Source organism: Erithacus rubecula (assembly GCF_903797595.1).
Source record: "Erithacus rubecula genome assembly, chromosome: 29".
Taxonomy (NCBI): Eukaryota; Metazoa; Chordata; class Aves; order Passeriformes; family Muscicapidae; genus Erithacus; species Erithacus rubecula.
In genome coordinates this window covers 3,225,957-3,248,143 of record NC_136681.1, presented here as the reverse complement: position 1 = coordinate 3,248,143, position 22,187 = coordinate 3,225,957, and the positions used below count along the sequence as shown (strand labels likewise).

At 68.0% G+C, this 22,187-nt stretch overlaps 3 protein-coding genes across 7 annotated transcripts; all 3 read left to right on the top strand.

The window, feature by feature from the left end:
* On the top strand, positions 1–8,116 carry SORBS3 (sorbin and SH3 domain containing 3). 5 transcript variants are annotated; one of them, XM_079328754.1, is made up of 20 exons: positions 1–109; positions 1,612–1,728; positions 2,767–2,877; positions 2,973–3,078; positions 3,172–3,395; positions 3,466–3,529; positions 3,601–3,715; positions 3,788–3,872; positions 3,944–3,985; positions 4,094–4,180; positions 4,736–4,791; positions 5,833–5,939; positions 6,019–6,098; positions 6,225–6,271; positions 6,400–6,514; positions 6,590–6,715; positions 6,826–7,257; positions 7,360–7,430; positions 7,536–7,642; positions 7,729–8,116. In XM_079328754.1, the coding sequence occupies exons 3-20, from the start codon at positions 2,788–2,790 to the stop codon at positions 7,788–7,790; spliced, it is 2,016 nt and encodes a 671-aa protein (XP_079184880.1). In that variant the 5' UTR covers positions 1–109; positions 1,612–1,728; positions 2,767–2,787; the 3' UTR covers positions 7,791–8,116. The 5 variants fall into 5 exon arrangements, with proteins under 5 accessions (XP_079184880.1, XP_079184879.1, XP_079184877.1 ...); XM_079328753.1 differs by lacking the exon at positions 1,612–1,728 and having other exon boundaries at positions 15–110; positions 2,767–2,868; XM_079328751.1 differs by lacking the exon at positions 1–109 and having other exon boundaries at positions 1,236–1,727; positions 2,760–2,868.
* On the top strand, positions 8,032–14,721 carry PDLIM2 (PDZ and LIM domain 2; the record flags this gene model as incomplete). The annotated part of the gene is made up of 11 exons (XM_079328768.1): positions 8,032–8,345; positions 8,508–8,630; positions 9,688–9,793; positions 10,136–10,287; positions 10,538–10,607; positions 10,695–10,786; positions 10,879–10,924; positions 12,948–13,090; positions 13,360–13,505; positions 13,574–13,667; positions 14,277–14,721. 11 exons carry the CDS (start codon positions 8,032–8,034, stop codon positions 14,470–14,472), a joined length of 1,482 nt encoding a protein of 493 aa, XP_079184894.1. The 3' UTR covers positions 14,473–14,721.
* Positions 14,722–16,255: 1,534 nt separating this feature from the next.
* LOC306813379 (uncharacterized protein C8orf58 homolog) lies at positions 16,256–19,381 on the top strand. The gene is given in 6 exon segments (XM_079328774.1): positions 16,256–16,811; positions 17,415–17,887; positions 17,889–18,047; positions 18,132–18,219; positions 18,565–18,665; positions 18,740–19,381. Coding segments are annotated over 6 exon segments (951 nt in total). The 5' UTR covers positions 16,256–16,765; the 3' UTR covers positions 18,824–19,381.
* Positions 19,382–22,187: the final 2,806 nt, after the last annotated feature.

The following is a 22,187-nucleotide window of genomic DNA, read 5'->3' as shown; positions in this document are numbered from 1 at the left end:
TGTGAGCGGAGGCTGGTGCTGGGAGCCGCGGGGAGGGAGGGAGGGACCGGGGCAGGGCCGGCGCTGGAGGCTCCTGCAGGGCACGGGGACGCTGCGTGGGGACCAGGAGGTGAGTGGGGGGCTTGGGGACCCCCTGTGATAAAGGGGGGCTGCTCCTGGCACGGCCAGCGGGAGCTGCGACCTGGCGAGGTGTCACTTGGTGGGCTGGAGGGGATTTGGAGGGGACCTGGAGGAGATGGTCACCCCTCGGCAGCAGGGATGGCATCGAGGGTCCCCTCGCTGGGTTTAACCCTGCTGCCATCCCTGCCCTTGTCACCCTGTGGTTTTCCAGCAGGATCAGCCCCTGTCCCCAACCCGTGTCCTTGCCACGGTGTGTGTCCAGCTGGCACCAAAGCATTGGGGTGGGAGCTGCGTCCCCCTGGGCCGTGGCAGAGGGAGGGACACCCGGCCCTGCCCCCAGTGTCCCCAGTGTCCCCGGTGTCCCCGGTGTCCCCGGTGTCCCCGGTGTCCCCGGTGTGCCCCGGGAGCAGCATCGCAGCCGGGCAGGGGTCTTGCCATCGCCCCCCCGCCCGCAGCAGCAGGGGGCGGTGGCGTGGTGGGGACCGGGGGGTGGCAGCGGCGCCACCATCGCCCCGGGAGCTCACGTGGGAGCTCACGGGATGAGGAAGGGCTGGGGCTGCCCCGTTTTGGGGGTGTCAGCAGTTTAGGGGAGCGGGAAGTGGCCGGCGGTGAGTGGTGGGTGCGGGCGCTGCCCGAGGGGGTGAGGGGGGACACGGGGCACCCCCCAGCAGGATTCCTTAGGGATGGGCGCATGGAGGGGTGCAGTGGGGATGGGGGCTCTGCTCTGGCTGTGCCCCCACACCAGGGCTTGGCGGGGAGCACACACCCCACTCCCCACTTCGGTCCTCACCTCAGCATTTCTCTCCTCATCCTCTTCCAAAAATTCCCCCTAAATCCCTTTCTCCATCGGGTTGGGAAAGCGGTGACGCTGGAGGTGCACGAGGATCTTACAGGGGGGTCCCCACTCCCCAAATCCCTGGGTATGGAGAAGTTGAAGGGAAGGAGAAATGCAGGAGATGGAGGGGACGGAGGAAATGGAGGGGATAGAGGGTCACCCGTGGGAAAGCGGGCGGCAGCTGGGGATGGGGGCTCTGCTCTCTCCGTGCCCCCATCCCGACGCTCGGAGTTCCACAGGAGCACAGACCCCACTCCCCTCCTCAGTCCCGCACTCCCTTCCCCCATTCTTTCCCGAAAATCCCCCCAAAATCCGCGTCTCCATCGCTCCGGGGGGCCGGCGGCGCCGGGCTCGCCCCGTTTCGTAAGCGGGGGCCGGGTGTGTGCGGGAACGCGTGCGCGGGGCGTGGGATGAGTTCAGCCTCTTGGCTGCGCTCCCTGGATCCCATCCCTGGAAATGTCACTGGAAACTCTGAATGGGCCGGCCCCGCTCCAGAGCTGGGGGGGCAGCGCACCCCGGGGGGGCCGGGGCACACGGGGACCCAACGCCGGGCGGGACGGCGGCTCCCGACCTTCCCGGGGGATGTTTTTGGGGGGTTCTGCCTGCCAGCCCCCCCCACTTTTCGCTGAGCCCCCTCCCTCCGCTGCTTCTCCCGGCAAAGTTCGTGCCGTGAATTTTTTCTTCCCTGCCGCTCGCAGCTCCGTCCCGCTCGCCCCGGGGCTCCCCAAAACCCCGCTGCTTCCCGGGGGTCCCCGTTGGCACCGCCCAGGAGGTAAGAGCTGGCTGGGGGGACCCCCGGGGACAAGTTTTGGGGGACCACTCCAAAGGAAGAAAAGGATGGGGCCGAGCTCTGTGTGGGTGCTGCTCTGGGAATGGCGTGGAGGTTTTGGGGGTGCCGTGGGGGGATGAGAGCCTGCACCCCATTTTCTGTGCCCCGGGGCACATCCTTCCCTGGTCCCCAGTTTCCCCGCGGGGGGTAATTAACATTAATTACAGCCTTGGGGCTGCGGTGTGGGGAATCGGGAGCCGAGGGGTCGCCAGGCGGATTTGGGGGTCCCACACACACAGAGGGCACCGTGCCGGGCTGGCACCCCCCGGGATGCCCCGTTTGAGGCGGGGTCTGCCCGTGGTGGGCACCTGGGCACGGAGCCAGGTGGGGACGGCACAGGTGTCCCCCAAAGCCGCGTTGCTGCTCTCCCGGTGTCGGGAACCGCTCCGGGGGTCCCGTGCCCCCCCAGCCGCCCCCCGGCCGGTGCGGGTGAGTCACAGCATCGCCCTCCCGACGGGCGGTGCCGCGCTCGGCCGCGCGTTCCCGGCTCCTCGTCCCTCCGTCCCCTCTCCCTCCCTGTTTGCGCTGCAGGGCGGGGAAATATTTCTGCCCTGTCGTGTTCCCGGCACTGGCAGCGCTCCCGGGCGGGCGACGCTGCTGCCGCCACGTGCCCGGGCGGGAGGGCACCGCGCCGGGATGCCGGCATCGCCCCGAGCCGCTCCGGGCGTGTTCTTTCTTCCCTGGGCTGGATCCATCCGTGCCAGGCGCGGGTGGTCTGGATCCCGCATGGAGAAGGCGCTGGGGACCCGTGCCAGGGCTGGCTCTGAGCAGGAACAGCTTCGCCTGGCACCGCGAGGCTCCCTGAGCTGGGGACGCTGCCACCCCACCGTGATGGTGTCACCCCACATTCAGATGGTGTCTGAAAAGCGGGCGGTGGGGCTGGGGGTCCTCCGAGCCCCCATCTCTCTGGCAAAGCCTGGGGATGCCCAGAAATCGGCACGGGACGCCCCGTGAGCACGGCTGCTTTTCCCGCAGGGCACGGGCACCATCGCACCCCCCGGCCATGGCGGGCCGGCTCCTGCCCCCCGACACCAGCCCGGCTCTGGGTGTGCAGGGCGTTCCCCACCCTCACCCACCTGTGCAGGTGACACGGGTGAGTGGGGCTGGGGGCTATCACGGGGATTAGGGGGGGCTGCACCCTTCCAATCCTCGGTGCTGCCGCCGTGCCAGCCCCTCCCTGTGCCACAGGTGCCCGTCATTCGCCACCGCGGCTCCAACACGCTCAACTTCCACTTCCATGACCCGGAGAGCCGCGGCACTGCCGAGAACGGGCAGGGAGCTGCCAGGAGCTCAGGTACAGCCCTGAGCATCCTGGGGACACCCCTGGGGGCACCCCGGGGGCTCCCCCGCCCGGTGCTCACCTGAGCCGTGCTCACCTTGTCCCCAGTGAATGACTGGTACCAGACCTGGCCGGCCAAGGAGCCGAAAGCCCCCAGCCCCCCGGTGCCCACCCACCCCACACCGACCCCCAGGGCCACCCCCAGCTGCCCGCGGCCCCCGGGCTGGTCGGCAACCTGGACCAAGGACAGCAAGCGGCGGGAGAGGCGCTGGGTGAAGTACGACGGCATCGGGCCCGTGGACGAGACGGGGATGCCCCTCGCCTCACGCTCGGTGAGTGGGGGCGCAGGGCGGGGGTGTCACCTCGCTGTCACCCCCTCACCACCGCAATGTGTCCCCCCAGAGCGTGGACAGCCCCCGGGACTGGTACCGCAGCATGTTCCGGCAGATCCACCGCAAGCTGCCAGGTGAGCGCGGGGGCGCGGGGGCGGCGCAGAGCGAGCACAGCCCGGCGCCCGCTCAGCTCCTCCATCCTCAGAGCCCGACTGGGACACCCATTCCTGCCCCAGCACCGCGCCCCCATCGCCCCCCAAGCCGCGGAGGAGGGGGTCGGCCCCGGCCGAGCCCCCCGGAATGCCCAACGGGATGGATTGGTGAGCGTGGCACAGGGATGGGGGTGCCAGGGGTGGGGGCTGCGGTGCCTGAACCCCTCCCGCCCTCCACAGGAGCCGCTGGGGTGCCACCGGTGCCACCGCCGAGCCTGGCAGCATTTTTGACTACGAGCCAGGGAATTTGTCACCGCGGGAGCAGGTAGGCAGCTCTTGGCACGCGGGGTGGGCACCGCAGTGGGCACGGACTGACTGACCCCCTGCCCCTTCCAGAGCCCGACAGCAGCACGGCCCAAGCGGGCTCAGTCCATCGAGGTGAGCTGGGGGTGGCAGTGGGGGTCAGGGGGTGGCAGCGGGGTCCTGGTGCCCCTGGGCAGTGCCAGCCTGGCCGCCACAGCCCCGCGCTGCCCGTGCCATGAGCAGGTGCTGCTGGAGCAGGAGCTGGAGCAGCTCAGCGAGGAGCTGGACAAGGACATGAGGGACATGGAGACTCGCAGGACGCCCCTCCAGGTACCGGGGCCCCTCCCACTGCCCCCGCAGGGCATCCAGCTGTGGGAACATCCAGCTGTGGGCACACCCAGCTGCGGGCACACCCAGCTGCGGGCACATCCAGCTGCGGGCACACCCAGCTGCGGGTTCAGCCTTTTTTCAAGGCTGGAACGTGCACATGGTGGGGTGCACAGCTGGATGCATGCGTGGCCGGATGCGTGCACATCTGGGTGCCTGCACAGCTGGCTGTGTGTGTGGCTGTGTGTGTGTGTGGCTGGAACCCTGCACATCTGGATGCCTGCCCGGCTGGGTGAACGCACAGCTAGCTGCCCGCACATCTGGATGCGTGCACAACTCGGTGCCTGCCTGGCTGGCTCCGCGCACATCTGGACCCACGCGCGGCCGCTCGGCGGCCTGGAGCCGTGGCTGCGGGGCTCTAGGACCCAGCCCGTCCGTCCGTCCGTCCGTCCGGCGGTTCATTGGCGCAGCCGAGCTGGACTCCTTCGCTTCCCGCCGAGACTCGGCCTCCTGGATGATTAATTTTTCTCTCCCACCCCCTCCCGCTCCTCCCGGCAGAACCCGGCGGCTGCTCCCACCGCTCGCTCCCCTGCTCCGGCCTCCCCGGCTGCTCGGTGAGTTCAGCGGCTGCTCCCCCTCCCCAGCACCCCAAAATCCCCCTGCCCAGACCCCGCTGAAGGAGAGGGACGGGACCCCGCTCTGGGGGTGGCGGGCGGGTTGTCCCTGCAGGGTTGGGAGTCCTCAGGCATCCCCCAAAGATCCCCACGGACCCCCCTGGTCCCCCCAGCGCCCGGCACGGGTGGGAGCGGCGCCGGGCCGGCTGCCCGCTGGGTGTGACCGGCCCGGAGCGGGACTGACCCTTTCCCCCGTCCCTGCAGCGGGGACACCGTGTCCCGGCGCTTGGCTCCTTCCCAGGGGAGGTGACGGCGCTCGGATTCCCACCGCTGTGTCCCCATGTCCCCACGGGCACAGCGAGGCGACAGCTGTGCCGGAGCACCCCGGGATGGGCTGGGGATCCCGGGATGGGCTGGGGACCCCAGGGTGTCCCCACAGACCCCTCCGTGCCCCGGCAGCGGCAGGAAAACAAACAAACCAGCGCCTCCTTTTGTAGGACCGACCGTAACTCCCCGGGGCGCACAGGGAGGGGTGGCTGCCCCCCTCCCCAACCCCTCCTCCGGCTCGGGGGGCGCATTTGGGCTCTTTAAGCGCCCCCCGGAGCGGGTTATTCATTAGCCAGCCCGCCCGCCCCTGCTCCACGCTTCCTGCTCGGCGGCAGCGGGGACGCGCTGCCGGAAAACTTTGGACCTGTCCCGCTTGGCTGCCTCTGGATGAGACCTGGGGGGTGAAGGGAGCAGACCCGGGGGTCCTGGTGCTGGGGGATCCCAGTATGGAATGGAATTGAGGGATCCTGGTCCTGTAGGACCCCGAAATCCTCGTCCATGGAACTCAGGGATGCTGGTCCATGGGATACAGGAGTCCTGAGGGTCCCTGATATCCTGGTCCATGAGACCCAGGGGTCCTGGTCCATGCAATTCACAGGACCCCGATATCCTGGTCTGTGGGACCCAGAGGTCTTGACACCCCCTAGAGCAGCAGGGTCAGAGCAGGGCTGGACATGAGGCTCAGCCCTGCCCTGAGCCACTGTCACCCCACAGGAGCCCCCTCTCACCCCACCGGCTGTGGAGCCCCCCTGTCACCCCCAGCATGGAGTGGGGTGGGCTGGGGCTGGCCAGTGACCGCAGCCACGCAGCCCCCGGCAGAGGTGAGCCCCCCTTTAGCCCCCCTGAGCCCCCCAAGCCCTGCCATGGGGCACCCGGCTGGTGACACCCCGCTCTTCACAGACACCCTCAGGCCAGGGACCCTCCCCAGCCTGTCGGACCTGGGGGACCCGGTGGAGGCCGTCAAGAAGGAGGAGAAGAAGGTGAGGCTGGAATGGTCCCACCCCATGCGGGATTTGGGATGGCTGGGATTGGGGGTGCCCCACGGCAGGACTTGGGGGGCTCAGGGGGGGTTTACTCTCCCTGTAACCTCTCCTCTGCCTCCCCAGATGAAAGCTGCTCGCCTCAAGTTCAACTTCCAGGCTGAATCTCCCAAGTAAGCACCGGGATCACCCCTGGGGTCCCACTGCACCCCTCGGGTGATGGATGGGGTCCCAGCACGTGGGGTGGCCGGGCTGAGGACAGGTCTGCGTCCCAGGACAGCTGTGACAGTGTCCCTTGCAGGGAGCTGACGCTGCAGAAGGGGGACATCGTCTACATCCACAAGGAGGTGGACAGGAACTGGCTGGAGGGGGAGCACCACGGCCGCGTGGGCATCTTCCCCTCCAACTACGTGGAGGTGAGCCCGGGGCTCGAGGGGACAGCGGGGACAGCGGGGTCCTGGCGCTGCCCCTCACCCGCGTGTCCCCCCCAGATCCTGCCCCCCACGGAGGTGCCCAAGCCCATCAAGGCTCCCACGCTCCAGGTGCTGGAATACGGGGAGGCGCTGGCGCTATACAACTTCAGAGGGGATCTGCACGTGGAGCTCTCCTTTCGCAAGGTACCGCCGCTCCCTGCTGTGCCATTCCGTGCCATTCCCTGCCCGTTCCGTGCCATTCCGTGCCATTCCCTGCCCGTTCCGTGCTGACCCGCGCTCTCCCCCCGCGGCAGGGCGAGAGGATCTGCCTGGTGCGGCGAGTGAACGAGAACTGGTACGAGGGGCGGATTTCGGGCACCAGCCGCCAGGGCATCTTCCCCGCCACCTACGTGCAGGTGTTGAAGGAGCCGCGCGTCAAAGCCACGGCCGAGGACATCCCCTCCTCTCCTGCCCCCGGGAGCCCCCGGCCCGCGGCCGCATCCCCTTCCCCGCAGCGCTCGCCCGCTCCCCGCACCCCCCAGGCTCTCCCCGGCTCCCCCCGGGAAGCCAGGCGGGGTCCCGGGGTGACGGGGGGGCGCCCCTCCTCTCCGCTCCACCTCGGCACCCCCACCCCAAAGCTGCCCCACGCTGGCACCCCCAGCCCCTTGGTGGCCTCTGCCAGCCCCCCACACCCTGCGGCCGCCCACCCCCAGGAGCCCCGGCGTCCCGCCTGGACCCCCGAGCAGGTGAGTGGTCCCCACCCTGGCATGTTGCCCCCACCCTGGCATCGCCCCCCAGCAGTGCTGGAGCTGCGGGTGCTGCCCTGAGCCCCCCCTGTCCCCCCACAGCGCTCGACACAAACCAGCGCCCGCCCCGAGCCCGCCCCGTCCTACAACGGCTCCGAAATCCGGTGGACACCGTAAGCAGCGCCAGGAGTGTCCCCAGGGCGCGGTGTCCCCACGAGGGACACGAGGGGGGTGGTCTCTGCGCAGGGGGTGGGCTCTGCCCATGTTTTTTCTCGCAGGTACCGCGCGCTCTACCAGTACCGGCCCCAAAACGCCGACGAGCTGGAGCTGCTGGAGGGGGACAGGGTGGATGTCATGCAGCAGTGCGACGATGGCTGGTTCGTGGGTGCGTGGCCACCAGCTTGGGGACAGGGATGAGGACAAGGTGCCACCCTCACCCCTCACCGCCTCTCCGCGTCCTTGTCCCCGCAGGAGTGTCCAGGAGGACGCAGAAATTCGGCACTTTCCCCGGCAATTACGTGGCGCCGGTGTGACCGGACCCCGGGGGGAGGAGTGGGGTTGGGGGCTTCTCCCCGTGTCCCCTCCGTGTCCCCCCACGGGGATGAAGCGTCCCCAGCTCCCTCCCGCCCCTATGGGGCTGCGTCTAACAGGGACAAATCCCCCGGTTCGGGGTGTCCCCCTCACTCCAGTGCCTTAACCCGCCCCCTCCTCACCGCTGCCCGCTGCCCCCACCCCGGGGGTCGCCCCGGGGTCTGTCCGGTGCGGGGTCTGACCATGACGGCCTCGACCCGCGCTGTGGGTCCGTGTCCGAGAGTCGCCTTCGCTTCTTTTCCATCATTAAAGCTGAGCTCAAGCCCGACTCTGCGAGCGCCGGGGTTGGGGAGGAGCCGCTCCCGGGACCCGTCCCACCGTGGGGAGGGGAGCGGGGGGAGGCGCTGCGTGGGGCCCGGGGATCCCCCCACGCCCACGGGCGGTGCCGTCGGTGCCGGGGCGGGTTCGGGGGGGGGAGGCTGTGCCCGCAGCTCCTCCCGAGGAGGCGGCGCCGTCCCGGGGCCGCGCTCGGCTCCGCAGCCCCGCGGGGCCGCCGGGTGAGTCCGGGGGGCTCGGGGGGGGGGGGTTTGGGGGGCACCGGCTATGGGGGGTGTCCGTCCGTCGGGGGTCCCGGTGCCCGGGGGTGGAGAGGGATGTGCGGGCATGTCCCGCCACTGTGTCCCCAGGTCCCCGCGAGTGCCAAGTCCCTGTGTCCCCAGGTCCCCGCGCCTCCTGGCATCGCCCGTCCCCCCCCGCTCGCCCCAGGCGGCACCGCCAGTCGCCGCGGGCACAAAGACATCGCTGTGCGGCGGGGACAGAGCCCGCAGGGAGCGGGGACACAGGTGGGGAGGGGGGTGTCCGAGGAGGGAGCAGGGAATGGTGAAGGGGTGCAGGACACCAAGGGGAGGTGCAGGGAGTGGAGAAGGAGCGCAGGGATGGAGGAGGGGTGCAGGGGATGGAGAAGGTGGGGTGCAGTGTCTAAAGAAGGGGTGCAGGCTCTGGAGAAGAGGTGCAGGGCTCTTGGGGGGTCTGGGGTCTGTGCCCAGCTGTGTGTGGGGGTCTCCGGGCTCCCCAGGGATGCTGAGCGGGGCTGAGCATGGGGAGGGGGTTTGGGGTTTCCTCCCGGCGCTGGAAGCCCGGCCCAGGAAATTCTTCCGGGCAGCCTCTCAAGCCCCTCTTTGTGCTCTTGGGATTTTTAACATTCCCGGCGGCTGCGGACGGGGTGCCCGGTGCCGGACGGGGTACCCGGTTCCAGATGGGCTGCGCAGCCCTCCCAGGCTGCGGCGGCATGGATGGGATGGGATCTGGTGTAGATTTAGGGGATGCAGCTGCTGCTCATTCCCACCCATCCCATGGGAGCCAAGGAACTCTGTGCCTCCCCCGGGGGATTCTCAGCGTCCTTTAGCAGTGTGGATTTGCTGTGGGATGAAGGACTGGAGCTGCTGGTCCTTGCTGGGTGTCGGATCCTGCTGTGGCGAGCAGCAGGACCCGTCCCTCGCTGCCACATCCTCCCCTCCAAACCTCACTGGCTCGGCTCTGCCAGGCCACAGCGCTGGCCTTGCTGCCAAGGCGTCACCGATTTCCTGCCTCGCTCCGGCTCCTGGGAACGACCTTGGCACTTCCAGCTGCACCGCCGGGTGCCTGGGACCCCCCGGGCGCCGGGGGAGGAAGCCACCAGCCTTGGGGACAAGAGGAAGCGGCGCTGGCTGGTGACACCCTGCGAGGACCTGGGTCCCCTCCCCGGAAGGAAAAAGCGCTGCCGGCGCTTTGGGGACCCTCAGGGTGCAGCGGGGACAGTGAGGCTCTCATTGGGTGGTCTGTGGGTTTGAGGGAGGGGGGTGCCCTCTGCCTCATCCCCTCGGTGCCCGGGATCGCTGACACCTCGTCCTGCCCCCCCAGAGCCGCCGCTGCCATGCCGGTGACAGTGACACTGCCCGGCCCGGCCCCGTGGGGCTTCCGCATCTCCGGGGGAAGAGATTTCGGGAAGCCCATCACCGTCTCCAAGGTAGGACATGTCCCCCACGTGTCGCCCGGGCCGGGGAAGGGCGCCGGGACGGGCCGGGCTGCTCCGGGGAGCGGATCCTGTTTGCTGTCCTTGAGGGATCCTGCTCCGTGGGAACGGCCCACGGCGGGTGACGGTGGCACAGGGAAGGGGGGCAGGCTCCCGTGGCCCCCGGGCTGGGCTGGGCTGTCCCAAATTTCCGGGTGTTGTTTCCAAAGCCGTGGTCCCCTCCTGGCAGAGGGTCTGATGCTGTTCTGTCAGGTGCATCCCAGCAGGGTGGGGTTCGGGGTTTGAGGCTGCACTGCCCGGGGGGGTCACCGGGGCCATGTCCCCTTCTCCATGGAGGTGACGGAGCACGGGAAGGCGGCCACGGGTGACCTGCGGCCGGGGGATGTCATTGTCACCATCAACGGGGAGAGCACGGCTGAGATGCTCAACGTGGAGGCGCAGAACAAGATCAAGCAGAGCCCGGGGCAGCTGCGGCTGGAGGTGGAGAGGTGGGTCTGGGGTCCCCAACCACGCGCGTGTCACTTGTTCCCCCTCCCCGGTGACTCTTGGGGCGGTGCCACCCCCGCGGGAGCCTGTCCCGGCTCTCTAATTAAGGAATCGGTGCTAATGAGGCCAGGTTGCCGTTACCTGGCCAACTGGTCCCAGTTGGGGACCCAGCGGCTCCCGGGAGTGTCACCCTGCCGTGCTCGGGGGTTTTGTGCTCCTGGGGCAGATCCCAAACCCTCCTTTGGTCCCCAGGTCCCCGGTGCCACCTCCCAGCCACACCAACGGGGACACCTCGCCAGAGAGGTTGGCCACACGTTTCCAGGTGAGCCCTGGGCAGCCCCCACACGCTCGGGTCCCCACCCGGGGCTGGTGGCAGCTGCTGGTGTCACTGTCATCCTCCCCTCGCCAGGACACGCTGCGGATGCGGGGTGAGAGCCAAGGTGTCCTGAGAACCCTGGAGCCCAGCCTGGCATCCCTCCCCCACCCCCCCGGCAGTGCCAGGTAAGGCAGCACCGGGCTGGGGCGGGGCTGGAGGTGGGGAGGGGTCTGGGGAGGGCCAGGGACCCCCCTGATGTCTCCGTCCTCTCCCTCAGCTCACAACCCTTGGAGCAGGAGTTCACCTGTCCTGGCCTCCGCCAGGTGAGCTGGGGGGGCTGCAGGGGGGCACGCAGAGATGCGGGGGGTGGGGGAAAACCTTCTGAACCTGCAAACCATCCCCCTCTGAACCCCCAAACCATCCCTCTCTGAAACCCCAAACCATCCCTATTTTAAACCCCAAACTACCCCCATTTTAAACCCCAAACCATCCCCATTTTAAACCCCAAACCATCCCCATTTTAAACCCCAAACCATCCCCATTTTAAACCCCAAACCACCCCTCTTTGAACCACCAAAACATCCCCCTTTCCAATGCTAAACCTTCCCCGCCTTGAGCCCCCAAACTGCCCCACTTTGAGCCCCCAAACCGCTCCCTCTGCCCCCCACGGCCACGTCGCTGTCCCTCGGGGTCCCCGTTTGCCGCGGGTGCCGTCGCTGTCCCCTCCCCGCCGCGCTGGCAGCGCCCCCGGCCCCGCGGGCACCGCCGCACCTGCCCAGGGATGTTTTGCTCCTCTTGGCAGCGGCGCCAGCCTGGGGAGGCCAAACCAGTTTGGGAAGGCGCAGCCCCGCTGCCGCCAGCCCGGGGCACTGGGGTGTTGGCCGGGCAGGGACCCACAGCACCGGGACACCCCGGAGTGGGACCGGGACACCCGGGAGTGGGACCGGGATAGCCGGGATGGGATCGGGATACCCGGGATGGGATCGGGATACCCGGGAGTGGCACCGGGACACCCGGGAGTGGGACAGGGATGCACCGGGAGTGGGATCGGGACACCCGGGAGTAGGACCGGGATGCACCCGGGAGTGGGACCGGGATAGCCGGAATGGGACCGGGACACCCGGGAGTGGCACCGGGACACCCGGGAGTGGGACCGGGATAGCCGGGATGGGATCGGGACACCCGGGAGTGGCACCGGGACACCCGGGAGTGGGACCGGGATAGCCGGGATGGGATCGGGACACCGGGGATGGGATCGGGATGCACCGGTAGTGGGATCAGGACACCCGGGATGGGATCAGGACACCCGGGATGGAATCAGGATGCCCGGGATGGGACCGGGATGCACCGGGATGGGATCGGGACATCCTGGGAGTGGGATCGCGATGCCCGGGATGGGATCGGGACACCCGGGATGGGATCGCGATGCCGGGGGCCCGGTGCCTCCTCCACCCCGGAGCTCAGTGCCAGGATCCCCGCGGCCGCCCCATCCCTCCCTGCGGGCAGCCGCTGGCTCCGCGCTTGGCGTCTCCCTCCTTCCCTCCCTCCCTGCTTTCTCTTTTTCTTGTTTTTCAAGCCCAAATTGGGAAGCGCCGCGGCCCCGAGCTCGGCCCTTCCCAGCTGCCTTTGGCCGCAGCCCCTTGGCTGCTCCGGCCGCCCGCTCCCTCCTTCCTCCCCAGCTCCTTCTTTGCTTTGCTGCCCGCTCCGAAGGGTCCCTCCCTGTCCCCGAGGGTCCTCGCTGGGTCCCTCCCAGTTCGGACAGCCCCGCCACAGGGTTGGGCACATGAGGATGCCGTGCTGGAAGCCCCCCACCCCAGCTCAGGGGGTCCATCCCACTCCTCCTCGCATCCCCGGGCTGGCGCTGGATGCCGGCGGGGATGAGGCCAAAGCCCGGCTCCTCCCGTGCCTAATTTTAGCTCGTCCCTCGTGACCCCACGGAGCCTCAGCGCTGCCCCTCTCGCTGTCCGTGGGTCCCCGCGCCCACGCCGGGGTCCCGCAGGGATTCATTCCCATCTGCGTGGCAGCTGCTCCCGGGAACATCGGCTTCCACTTAGGCGGGATTCCGCTTCCCGGCCTCGCTAAGCAGGAGCAGATGGAGGGGAGGGGACGGGCGCAGGGCTGGGTTTTGGGGTGGGGGTGCTGCCCCTGACCCCAGCCTGGGTGGGATGGAGAAGCAGCTGCCCCATGGAGCATCCCTGCATCCCTCTGGAGACCCGGGCTTGGGGAAAGGGGTTCCTGGGGGGAGAGGGAGGGTCTGTGGGCACTCTCAGGCCATTCTGGGGGGGCTGCCCCGGCGCCCCACCCCAGCCCGCCCCCCCAGGACATCCGGAATTTCTCCCCTGCCAGGAGCGAGGACGCCTGAGCCGCCAGAACAGCTCCCAGGGCCCCGTCCTGCCCCCACCCCCGGCGGAGCTCGGAGCCCCCCAGAGCCCCTGGGAAACCCTCGGGGAGAGGCGCCTCTCCTCCTCCTCTCCCATCACCTGCCACAGGTACGGAGCGGGCGGGGGGCTAAGGGGGGAGACACCGCCGCAGGGAAGCCCCCAGCCCCACATCCCCACTCCCGTTTGTCACCCGTGGGTGTTGAGGGAGCCCGTGGAAAGGGTTAAGTCACCTGCAGGCAGGTGGGGCCGTGGGAGGGCCGGGCAGGCCGGGGCAGCTCCCGGGGTGGAGGGAGCAGGTGGCGGCCGCGCTTTGGGGTGCAGCCGGGTGGATCCCGGAATCCGGCTGCTGGAGAACCCCCCCAAAAATCTCCCCACAGCCAGGGCTCGGAGGCGGCCATGAGGCGCTTGGAGGAGGACTCGGAGGTCTACAAGATGCTGCAGGAGAACCGGGAGCTGCGGGCGGCCCCGCGGCAATCCAGCACCTTCCGCCTGCTCCAGGAGGCTCTGGAGGATGAGGAAGGAGGTGAGGGGGGCACGGAGGGGGGTGTGGCACGGGGGTGGCGGGTCCCTGATGGCCTCGTGTCCCCGCAGGAGTGTTCCCCAGCCGGCTCTCGGCCGGTGCTCGCCAGCCCGTGGCCGGGGTGCAGAAGCTGCACGTCTGTGAGAAGTGCGGGAGCAGCATCGCGTGAGTGGGGCTGGGGGCTCGGGGAGGGGGTCCCGGGGGTGGGTCCATCCCTGCCATCCCTCCTGGCTAAACTAAAAAGGAGCTGAGCTCATCCCTGAGGCTGTCCCCGGGCAGGATCTGTCCCTCCGGGCTGGGATAAAACGCTGGGTGTGGCTGCAGCAGGATCGATCCGTGCTGTCACTCCCGGCAGGGTTCAAATGGGGCTGATTGTGGGGTGGGAACAGGATTCCGGGGTGCCAGAACAGGATTCTGCCTTGCCATTGCTCCCTCAGGGCGAAAATGGGGGCGGTCCTGGGGTGTGAGTGGGACCGGGGTGGTCCCGGGGTGTGAGTGGGACCAGGGTGGTCCCAGGGCAGGATCCATCGCTCCAGGGTCCCGATGAGGCTGACCCTGGGTGGGAGGGGACCCCGGAGACACGCAGAGTGATGATGGGGCAGACCCTGGGTGGGAGGGGACCCTGGGGACACGCAGAGTGACGATGGGGCTGACCCTGGGTGGGAGGGGACCCTGGGGACACGCAGAGTGACGATGGGGCAGACCCTGGGTGGGAGGGGGCCCCGGGGACACGCAGAGCGCCTCGCTGACCCCCCGGCTGTCCCCGCCCCGCAGGACACAGGCGGTGCGGATCCAGGACGGCCGCTACCGCCACCCGTCCTGTTACACCTGCGCCGACTGCGGCCTCAGCCTGAAGATGCGCGGCCACTTCTGGGTGGGGGACGAGCTGTTCTGCGAGAAACACGCCCGCCTGCGCTACCAGGGACCCCCGGGCGGGCCCGTCCCCCGCTCGGTGTCCCCCCGCTCCTGAGCGCCGTGACCCCAGGGCTGTCCCACCCCGCTGGGCTGGGGCTGAGGGCACTGCCAGGCTGGGGGGGGAGGGGATTTGGGGGGATGCGATGCCCATTTTCACCCCTTTGGGGGTGTGTGTGATGAGCTGGGTGAGTTCTCAGCCTGGGGGACACAGAGGGGACATTTGGGGAATATGAGGGGGGGTCGCTTGAGCACTTGGGTACCGGAGAGGGGGCTGGCACCGCTTGAGCACTGACTGCAGAGCGAGGAATTACACCAGATTCTCTAGAAATATAATATATATTTGCTCCACTGCCTTGTCTGCTCTGTGCCGAGTACTTGGGGCAGGGGAAGGGGGGTTTTACCCCAGACTCAGGGTGCGGACAGGGACCCCCCAAACCCCTCAGCCCGCACCCGGGGTGGGGGTCCAGGGCTTGGCAGGGGTCCGGAGCAGCGGCCCCGCTCTTTGTCTGCTCCCGGGAAGGTCAGGGCTGCCCGCGGGGCTGGTGGCCCCTCCCTGGGAGGGGTCCCTGGGAGGGGTCCGGGTTTATTGGGGGCTGTTGGCCGAGGCCTTTGTCCTGCTCCAGGTGCTCTTATCGCCTCTCCCCGCCCTCCGTGCCCGCCCGCACGGAGATGGCTTCGCTGTTATCTGGGGTTTGTTGTTATCTGGGATTTGCTGTTATCAGCGGTTTGGGAGGGACCTGTCCCTTCCCCTGTCCCCGTGCAGCAGGGACAGACAGGGCGCACCCCCCGCCCTGCCTGGGGTCTCACTGGGGTCTCACAGGGGTCGCCACAACCCCCAGTGAGCCCCGGGCTCTGTCACCATCGAATTCCCCAAGTAATCGGGGCTGGGAGCACCCTGGGACACCGGAAGGTGTCACCTGGCAGGGGTGGCACTGGATTGTCTTTAAGGTCCCTTCCCACCCCAACCGTTCCATGGCTCGATGACATCCAGGGAGGGAGGAGGATGATGATGGTCCTGCCCTCTACACACGGGAAAAAAAATGAATAAAACACTTTGAACCTTCCTGGGGTAACACAGCTGGGGCTGGAAGCAAAGGGGGCGGCCCCCCCCCCCCCCCCCCCTCCCCGGGGCTGTGCCGCCCCCCAGCCCTGCCCCATAAAGCAGCGGGGAGCAGCGCCAGTGCTCCGTGCCCGGTTCTCGGAGCCCCCTGCCCGGCTCCCGGCGCCCCCTGCCCGGTTCCCAGCTCCCCGTTCCCGGTTTTATCGCCGCATCCCGAGGATGCTGCGCCGCAGCGGAGCCTTCACGTTGCAGCCGCTCCGTGCTGATCTCGGTGAGTCGGTGGCCCCCGGGGCTATTGGCGACCCCCTGCATCTGCCCAGGATTGGGGGCTCCCTCGGGGTCTCCAACCTGCGAGGATCGTGCAGGAGGGGACCCTTAGGGATCTGTTCTGAGGTGTCTGTGCGGGAAAGGGAACCTGAGGTCTTTGGAACCCCAATTTGTGTCGTCTGTGCTTGAGAACGAACCTGGGGGTTCCCTGGAACCCCCAATTTGTATTAAAGAGGGTCCCTGGACCCCTGGCTTTCATCCCTGCCCCTCCTGGGAGGGGTCAGGCTGCCGGCGGCGCTGCGAATTCGGATTTCCCTTCCCGTGTTTGGGCTGACCAGCCCAAAAGTGGCGTGGGGGTCCCCAAAACCCAGGGCCCGTGTCCGTGTGTGCAGCAACACCTGGGAGGTACCAGGGGCTGAGCTGGAGCTGCCGATGCGGGGGGACCCCCAGGAGGAGCTGGTGGGGACCCGCACGCCCCTCCTCGCTCTGGTGACACCCCCGTGGTGGCAGGAGGAGTCCTGGAGCCTGTGGAATTGCGGCGTGTGGGGTTTGGGACGCTGGAGCTGCCCCCCGGAATTCCTGGGATTCAATCCTGCTGGGGCGGGCGGGCTGGGATTCAATCCCACTGAAGGGCCGGATTGTCCAGGGCTGGCCCTGAATTCCCTCTCCAGCCCCCGAGCGATGCACGGTGAGTGGCGCGGCTGCAGGAGAGGCAGGAATTTGGGAGAAGTGGGACTCCTCACCGGTGAATTCAGCCCACGCTGGAGCCCTGAGTGAGTTTTCTGGAATTCGGTGGGATGCAGGCGGCACCTGGCTGCCTGCCGGCTCCCAAACCCAGCTGGGCTGGGAAGGGAGTCCTTAACCACCGGCCCAGCCAGTATCGCCGATCCCAAACGCTGCGAGGAACCAGTTGGGAACCGGTCGGGTAATGAGGTGCCTCTGGATCCAGGGCCCGTCGCCGGCTGGGCTATAAAAGGCAGCGCCGGGACGCGCGCCCGGCACTCGGCTCTGGCTCCCGGCGATGTGGGGTGGCTCCCGCGCCGTCTGGAAGAGGAGGTTCAGCTGCTGTGAGTGTGTTTGAGGGGGTTATCAGCCCCCGAGGGGGATTTTGGGGGGTGGGCGCTCCGCTCCCACCTCCCGGAGCCCTTGGCCGCGGCCTGGCCGGGAAGGGAGCGAGTGTCGGGCTGAGATCTTCCCCTGGATGTGCCCTAATCCCACCCGGAGCTGCGGGGGTTGGGGGCGCATCCCGGCTGTTCTATGGGGACAAGTGCGAGGAGCTGGTGATCCCTGGAGCCGTCCCCGGTGCGGGATCCCTCGGCTGGGCTGTGTCCTGGGCCGCCCGCACCGAGCTGGGGTGGGCTACAGGAGGAACCCGGCTCACACCAGGGTGGGAGCCGTGGATGCTCCCTCAGCAGCGCAGCTTGGGAGCAGGAGGAGGATGGGGAGGCCGGGGCCGCGTTTTTGGGGAACAACAACAACGCGCCGGGGTTGTAGGAGCGCGTTCCCGGCTGCAGGAACCCTCTGGAGTGAGGTGTCTGGGCAGCGGGGAGAGCCCAGGGCGCGGCTGGAGCTGCTGTAGGGGGCTCGGGGGGCTTGGAGAGGTGCTGAACACCCACTTTGCTGCCCAGGGAGCCCCCAGCTGACCCCGCACATCCTCCCTCTCCCCGCAGATGGTCCCTGGGAATCGGCCGAGAGCTGCATCGTGCGCACCTCCGCCAGCGTCTACCGCCGGCTGCAGGAGAGCCCGCGGCAGCCCCCGCGGGCAATGAACACCCGAGGACCCCCCCAGCCACCCCCGCAGCCCCCCAGCAGCCCCCCGGCCGGCGGGAGGCTCCCCAAGTCCGAATCCGAGGATTCCGGCGTGGAGATGGCCAGCAACGAGCACTCGCCCTCCACCCCACTGGGCTCCGAGAGCAGCTTCTCCCTGGACGGTCTGGCGGCGGAGAAGCCCCCGGGAGGAGGAGAGGAGCCCCCCCGGGCCCCCCGGAGCCGCTCGGGCAGCAGGAGGCCGCCGCAGGCAGCGCAGAGGAGCAGGAGGCAGCGCTGCCCGCGACAGCTCAGCCGGCGCAGCGCCAGCGCCGCCGAGCTGGCACAGCCCGAGGAGCCCCGGGGGGCTGCGGCTGGGGGGGCTCGGTCGCCTCGTTGCCCTCGGGACCCCCCGGGGCGTGCCCGAGGTGTCGGGGCAGGGGCTGCGCTACCTGGAGCACGTGTGCCAGATGCTGGAGCGCCTGGCGCGGCTGCAGCAGGACAACCGCGCCCTGCGGCTGCAGGCGGGAGCGCGGGGCGCCCGCCCGGCCACGCTGGTGAGGGTGGGAGGACGGGGGGGCGTGGGGAGGGGGCGTGGGGGTCCCAGCTCGCACCCTGAGTGTCCTTGCCTCACCCCGCAGCCCTCCCGGCAGCTGCCAAGGCAGGATTTGGGCACCTGGAGGAATGAGAGGTTCCGGCCGCGCTCCTGCTCGGACAGCCAGGCACCAGGTGAGGGGGGTGGGATTCGGGAATGGCACCCGGGGCCAGGTGAGGGGGGTGGGATTTGGGAATGGCACCAGGTGAAGGGGGTGGGATGGCAGGACCTGGCACCAGGTAAAGGGGGGTGGGATTTGGGAATGGCACCTGGGGCCAGGTGAGCACTGGAGGATTCGGGAATGGCACCTGGCACCAGGTGAGGGGAGTGGGATTCGGGAATGGCACCTGAGGCCAGGTGAGCATCGGGGGATGCGGGAATGGCACAACCAGCGCCAGGTGAGGGGGGTGGCACTTGGCACCAGGTGAGGGGGCAGCAGGACGATGCCCCCAAACTTGACCAGCTCTGTTCCCCCACAGCAGCCGAGCCCGGGCCGTGCCGGATTTGGGGACACTCGCTCAGCTCCCCCAGCCTGCTGGACCCCTGCGAGGGCGGGGCGGGGGTCCCGGCCGCGGACAAGGTGGGCCCGGGGGGTGTCGGGGTGTGCTGGGGGGGGTCCCCGGGGTGCCCCCGCTGACGCCGCTGTCCCGGCAGGACGGGCGCTCGCACTGGGGCCGGGTGAAGGTGCTGCTCACCCGCCTGACCCGCCGCTCGCTGCGCGGCGGCCGCTGCAGGTAGGACGGGCCGGGTCCCGCTCCCAGCGCCGCACCTGGATGGAGGAACTGCGTCACACCTCACCTGATGACGTCACGCCTGCCCGGGGCCGGTCCCCGCATACTCCCTTCACTTATTTTTTTTCTTTTCCCCAATAAAATCTTTTCACGGATAAACACGCGGCTCTTAGCGAGGTGCTTTGCTGCCGCGCCCTGACGTCACACCCCTAAACCCAGCGTGACGTCACGCCAGCGCGCGTCACCGCCGCATCACTTCCCGCGGCTTTTCCGCCCCTTTTGTCCCACCGGGCCCGGTCCCGCGGCCGGTCCGAGCCCCCTGCCCTGGGTCTCCGCCCCGGAGGGGTCCCGCTGCCTCGGGCTGGGGGTGAAGCTTCTCCTTCCCCCAAAAACCTCCCCCTGGAGCCCCCCGGGCTGCTCCGCGGGTGGGTTGGTGGGGAGGGGGCGATGATGCTCTGGGGAGCACCGCGGCTTTCTCGAGGGGGTCTCCCCGCTTTGGGGGGGTACAGGAGGAGGGTGAGGAGGGGGTCGCTGCTGTTTTTGGCGCTGCCGGAGCCGCTCGTGGTGTCGCCAGCTCAGCGCGGGACGGGCCGGTGCCGCAGGTGAGGCAATCCCGTTATCCCTCCCTTTCCTGCCGACACTTGGGGCTTTTTCTTTCCTTCCTTCCCAGCGGTGAATCCTGAATCCCGCTGCGCCTCCCGAGTCCTCCCGGAACCCCGGGGGCATCCTCGGAGCTGCATCCCGCATCCCTCCATCCCATCCCATCCCATCCCATCCCCGGCGTGTCCTGCATCCCTCTCACCGCATCCTCCATCCCTCCCAGCATCCCGCATCCATCCCAACGCTCCTTCCCGGGAAACCTGAGTGCTCATCCCGGCCGTGCCCATCCTCACGGCAGAGCTGGATCCGAGCAGGGGTCCCAGGCAGTGCCCCCCGGCAGATCCCGGGGTGCTGGAGGGTTTTCGGAGCACACCCGGGGTCCGTGTGTTGTCCTCGTCCTCTATTTTCCAGCACTAAACTCCTTTCCATCACCCCCCTCTGCTGTCCTGAGCCCCCCGGGGTGGGGAGCGATGGGGAGGGGCTCGGGGAGGTGGGGAAGGGCAGGGCTGGGTGTTCCCAGGGTGGGGTGGGAGTCCGGGCACCCCCTCGGTGCTGCCCCTCTGCCACCTGCATTCCCTCTCACCTGGGGGACCCCGGCTGAACCCCCTCATCCCAGAGATGCTGAGGCTGCTCCAGGGGATGCTGATTCTCCTTTCAGGGCCCAGGTGAGGAGGAGGAAGAGGAGGAGGAGGGAGGTCTGAGCCTCTTTCCCTGCCCAGCACCCCTGGATCACCTGGAGCATCCGACAAGGAAAGTCAATGTGTGGATCCAGATGTGCGCTGATGTTGGCAGGCCTGGACAGGGTTAATTTATCCTGTTTGTGAGGAAAATCCTTGGGATTGGTGGCAGGCTGCTAAACCTGTCCTGAGGGGGTTGGGGGCTCTGGGGAGGAACAGTTGGGATTGCTGCTGCCACTGGGCTGACCCGAAATTCCTGATGGGGAGGAAAAAGGAGGAAGATTTGCTCACCAGCAGGGGCTGCTCCCCATCCTGGGATGGCCCCAGTGCCACTCCTGGATCTCCCCTCTGCTGCTGAGCTCCTTCCACACCGTAGAGTAACTTTCCCTCCCCTATTAATGACGCTGGCATCTTGTGGGTGGTGCAAACCCAGTAATTATCCACTTTCTATATCAGAGATGGAATCTCCTCCCCAACCTCTGCAGAGAGTGAATCCCTGGAACACCTGGGTGAAGTTTCTGTGGGTGAAATCCCTCTCCTGAGTGCTGGGATTTGTGGGTGCTCTGTGTGCAGGATGCTGGGCAGGACTGGCTGTGCCACACAGGGTGACAGTGACACAGAAAAAGCCACCAGGTGGGTTCAGGTGAGCCCAGGTGGGGTTGAATCCAATGAGGAATCAACACCTGCAGGTCAAGGAGGGGCTACCATGGATTTTTGCCACCCTGGGGTCTGCAGGACTCAGATCCTGGTGGGGGGGGAGTGTCTCCTGCTCAAGCTCATGGGCTCTGTGCATGGCAGTTAAATATATATATATATTTATAAATACCCATATTCTGTATATTTAGCATCCCTGCTCTGGGTAACCGTGGCAACCGGGTTTATTTTGCTTAAACCTGGCCTGGCATGTGATGTGGTGGGGAAGGAACAGCCAAGGGGAGAGGGAGGGATGAAGTTCTGGGAGCTGGGGAGGAGCTTTGGCAGGGGATGCTCTCAGAGGGATTTTGCTGTTCCTGCACTGGGGACGGCACTCCCAGGGCTCTGACCCATCCCCTGTGCCCCAGATGGGGAGAGAAGGTTTGGTTTTAGGGTTCCATCCCCATTTTCAGCCAGGTTTCTCAGGACACCCCTGCTGCTCCCAGCTTTGCCAAATCCAGGTCCTGGCAGCACGAGGTGCTGATGGTTCCCCCGATGTCTGGAGCTGTGTGCCCTCACCTGGACCAGCAGGACCCTCCTGCCACCCCAAAGCCAAGACAGAACCCTCAGAACCCCACCAGGGTGGGCTCCCAACCCCTCACCCCACTCCCATCCCAGCACACAGCCCCCTCCTTATCCTTAAAAGCGCCACCTCACTCCTTAAATTCTCCACATTTCCCTGGAAAACTCCACTCCTGGTGCCCCTCCGGGTTGTTGTCCCCTCCCGAGCCCCCCGGTGTCCCCCTGCAGTGGCGGCCGGGCGGCGGCAGCGGCCCGGCGGTGACAGCGACAGCGACACGGCCCCGGCGGTGGCACCGGCCCCGCTGCCCGAGACTTTATTGGGGACAAGCGAGAGTCCCTGCGGCATCCCAAGTGCGAGGGAAGCCCCCCCGGGTTTTCCCCACTTTGCTCCTGGCTGGGTTGTCTCCCTCAGGGATGTCCCCAGCTGTCACTGGTTTGGGGTTTGGGGTCCCCTGTGCCCACCCTGGGCACCCCCAGTTCCATTGCGGCGTTGCTGGGAAAAGGGGGATGGATGCTCGCCACGGGCAGCGCCGTCCTGTCCTCTGTGCCTCGAAAAATGGGATTTGAGTGATTTTTTTGGAGTGATTTTTACCTTCCCCTGAGGGTGCCTAAGGCACAAAATGAGGGGGAGGAGTGGGGGGTCTCACCCTCTGGGGGTCCCGAGGGAGGCACAAATCCAGCACATCCCCCTCCCCATCTCGATCCCAGCAGGATCCCTCCCTCTCCTGCTCCTCCACACCCCAAAATTTAAGGCGAAACTCATTCGTGGACAGACAGAGACGATCCAAACCCTGGCAGGAGCAGCCCCAGCCCCTCCAATCCATCCCGGGGATGGGAGTTGGGGTGCAGGGGGGGATCCCCATGCCCTGCCCGCCCCCT

Excerpts from the sequence above, each read along its gene's own strand:
- SORBS3 (XM_079328750.1), top strand. The coding sequence starts at position 2,707 with ATGCCCAGAAATCGGCACGGGACGCCCCGTGAGCACGGCTGCTTTTCC. Across the intron at positions 7,431-7,535 it reads TCCGAAATCCGGTGGACACC|GTACCGCGCGCTCTACCAGT; the intron begins GTAAGCAGCGCC and ends TTTTTCTCGCAG. Across the intron at positions 7,643-7,728 it reads CGACGATGGCTGGTTCGTGG|GAGTGTCCAGGAGGACGCAG; the intron begins GTGCGTGGCCAC and ends TTGTCCCCGCAG.